The sequence below is a fragment of the Cryptomeria japonica genome, chromosome 10 (assembly GCF_030272615.1).
Source record: "Cryptomeria japonica chromosome 10, Sugi_1.0, whole genome shotgun sequence".
Classification (NCBI taxonomy): Eukaryota; Viridiplantae; Streptophyta; class Pinopsida; order Cupressales; family Cupressaceae; genus Cryptomeria; species Cryptomeria japonica.
Window position 1 is genome coordinate 97,257,227 of NC_081414.1, and position 3,292 is coordinate 97,260,518.

Genomic DNA, 3,292 nt, shown 5'->3' on the forward strand with positions numbered 1-3,292 from the left:
AAAATTTTAGTACAATTAGATAAAATTCTTCTTAGTTTATTTAATTATAATTACAAGTTAGAGTAAATATAAAAATATTTACAAAAAATAGGTATTATAAATAAATTCATTCCAAAGTAAGAGATCTTGCTCAATGGGGATGGTTACAATCGATTGGTCATTCCCCCACTTGTGCCCTAGCTCTAGGTGGTGACAATACTATTTCCTAATTTGGGTAAGTTCTCTTAGTTGGCTCTTGCTATTTATTCTATTTGAATTGTTGAAGATAAACAAGATGATAATCATGATAATGATGTTTGAAACCCCCTCATGGATACTTTATACCTCATTGATGTATAGGGCAAGTTGGATGATCTCGAGCCACCACTTTCTCCCTCTACTATTGCTCTTGCTTAGTGAGCTTTTATAATTATGTTATTATTTTATGTTTCAAGTTGTAGATCCATTTGCAATTTTAGAGTGTATAATCTAAACCCACCTCCTCCTTCCTCTACTATTGCTCTTGGTGCTTATTGACCATTATATTGTAACCCCATTTACAATTTCACAGTGTAACTTATCATTTAATTACATGTTTCACTAAAATAAAGATACATTGTTTGATAAAAATATTAAAAAATATCTTAAAATACCATTAATTGAAAGTCATTTGTTTTTTATGTATTCTTCAAAATCTCTTAAATTATTATACTTATGATTGTTATTAACTAACACTAAAAGTATTATTAGATGATCAATATAGATATATATAAATTGTCACCCTCTCGGACCATGTTTTATATAAAATACCTAAAAAAAATAAATCTAAATATAAAATATTTGACCAGCAAAATTATTTATAAATATGTCTCAACTATCTTATATCACTTTTTACCATCTTCAAAAAGTGTTTCGACCTTATAACCTCTCCTTTATAATCTGACATCCACAAAACCCTTATGCACATGCATGATATAAAACATTTAATCATTATCAGATATAGCTGAAGTCAAAAGTATAACTCAACAACCACTAAGATCTTCCTTTCATGAGTGGATATTTAAAATAGTTCTCCGCTAAGTTCTTCCTTTCATGAGTGGATATTTAAAATAGTTCTCTGAGCTAGCTAGTGGCTTTACTTCTACTACACGTGGACCTGCCCTTACATTTTGATTAACCATCTTTACATTATCCTACACTCTAAAAACAAACAAGTAGATGCCTTCCTTACACGCGTTCAATCCAAACCAACCCAAGTGACATTCATTCGATTTACAGCCTACCGACTGTAACTCCAGATCATCTATAAAAACCTAGTGCCATGGTAACAACATATATACCACCGAACTAGACGACACATTTTGGATAATGGCTTCTCAACAACAAAAGCGAAGTGATGATACAAAGGTAATTTCCATTCAAATTCGAATCATGTCATAATTTTCTTCATATTTGAATCCTAGTCATATAATTTCCATTCAAATTTGAATCATGTCATATAATTTCCTTCATATCTGAATCTTATTAGTCACATAATTTCCATTCAAATTTGAATCCTGTTATATAATGTTTGGGCAAGCTGAAAGTGATTGAGAGGTGTGAAAATGGTGGTGCGGATAGAGAACCCAGTTGGGAGTGGTGGGAGTACGAATACCCCACCACAGGAAAAGATGAACCCATTCCTGTGGTAAGTCCGAGTGAGCCCATTGAAAAGGATGGCGGTGCCCCACCTGCCCCTGGAGAGGACTTGCCATCATTGTCTGATAAAGACATTCAGAGTAAGAGTCTTACAAATGTTTTATCAGATGTTACCTATTTGTTTTAATAGTCATTTATAAGTTTGGTGATGTCACAGGGATGGAAGAAATGGAGCAAAGTGAGAGTGGGGTGTGGTCTGAAGACATGGCTGAGAATAAGCCACGACCAGGAGAGGTGGAGGATCCAGACCTCAAAGAGAGACTTCCATCTGACCGTGGCTAAAAAATTAATGGAGCTTAACTTTGTTGGTTTCATGTACATTTTTGTTTACTTTCTGTTTAGGAATGTCTGGAACTTAAAAGGGTCTTTGTAAATAATTGTACAGTACCCATTACCACATGTATCTAATAGTATTATGATATGATGTTTGTAACCATTTGGGAAGTTTCTTTATGCCTTGAAAAAAGAGATTAAGCTCTGCTCATTTGTTCATTAATTTGATGAAATCCCTTTCCCTTTTCCTTTTCGTTTCCGTTTCCTGTGAGGGCCATTTGTAATTGAAAGCTTGAGAGATTTGACAGGCGGATATACAGTGAATCAGATTGACGGAAATCTCTTTTCTTTATTTTGAAGGGTTTTATACCAAGATGGAGTACTGCGCATTACTTTCTTGCTTTATCTTAAAGAGAAACGAAGGATAATGAGTGACCGCACCTTTTTCGCTTTTTTGGATTCGTTTTGACTCCTCTAATTTTTTTTAGATTTTCTTTTTACTTTTTTGGATCTCGTGTTTTAGTTTTTGGATTTGCTTTGACTTATTTGTTAATTAGTTCTTTAAACACAGAAAAATGGATCTACAAAAAAGTTTAAATATAGGTAATTTTAAATTATTTTGTTGAAATAACAAAAGCTACAAGAATAATCATCTGATTATTGTTATGCCCCCGATCGAATAACCGGTTTGACTCTTTTGGTACTAGTCGGTTCTGCTATTAGAAAACCAGGCCGCTAGCACGGAGAAATGCTAATAGAGAATATGCACTCTTTATTGATATGGGCACAAATTAAAATAATGAAAAATCTAAAACCGTAATAAAAAAAACAAAATACAGGTGTTACTTAAATAAATAAATTTCAACCAATTTTTAATTCAAATTATATAGGTATTACTCTAATAAATAATGAATCTAATAAATAACGAAATGATAAGAGAATATGCACTCTTTATTAATATGGGCACAAATTGAAATAATGAAAAAATTTAAAACGGTAATAAAAAATACAAAATATAAGTGTTACTCTAATAAATAATAAAAAAATTTAAAACGGTAATAAAAAATACAAAATACAGGTGTTACTCTAATAAATAAATTTCTACCAATTTTTAATGCAAATTATACAGGTATTACTCTATAAAAATTTAAAATGGTACAAAATACAGGTGTTACTCTAATAAATAAATTTCTACCAATTTTTAATGCAAATTATACAGGTATTACTCTATAAAAATTTAAAACGGTACAAAATACAGGTGTTACTCTAATAAATAAATTTCTACCAATTTTTAATGCAAATTATACAGGTATTACTCTATAAAAATTTAAAACGGTACAAA

At 31.1% G+C, this 3,292-nt stretch overlaps 1 protein-coding gene across 3 annotated transcripts; it reads left to right on the forward strand.

Annotated features, from left to right (window-relative positions):
* Window positions 1-1,322: 1,322 nt before the first annotated feature.
* On the forward strand, window positions 1,323-2,098 carry LOC131052621 (uncharacterized). 3 transcript variants are annotated; one of them, XM_057987228.2, is made up of 3 exons: window positions 1,323-1,386; window positions 1,600-1,757; window positions 1,835-2,098. In XM_057987228.2, exons 1-3 carry the CDS (start codon window positions 1,376-1,378, stop codon window positions 1,957-1,959), a joined length of 294 nt encoding a protein of 97 aa, XP_057843211.2. In that variant the 5' UTR covers window positions 1,323-1,375; the 3' UTR covers window positions 1,960-2,098. The 3 variants fall into 3 exon arrangements, 2 of the variants coding, with proteins under 2 accessions (XP_057843211.2, XP_057843210.2); XR_009107447.2 differs by having other exon boundaries at window positions 1,327-1,386; window positions 1,508-1,757; XM_057987227.2 differs by having other exon boundaries at window positions 1,335-1,386; window positions 1,559-1,757.
* The last annotated feature ends 1,194 nt before the right edge of the window (window positions 2,099-3,292 follow it).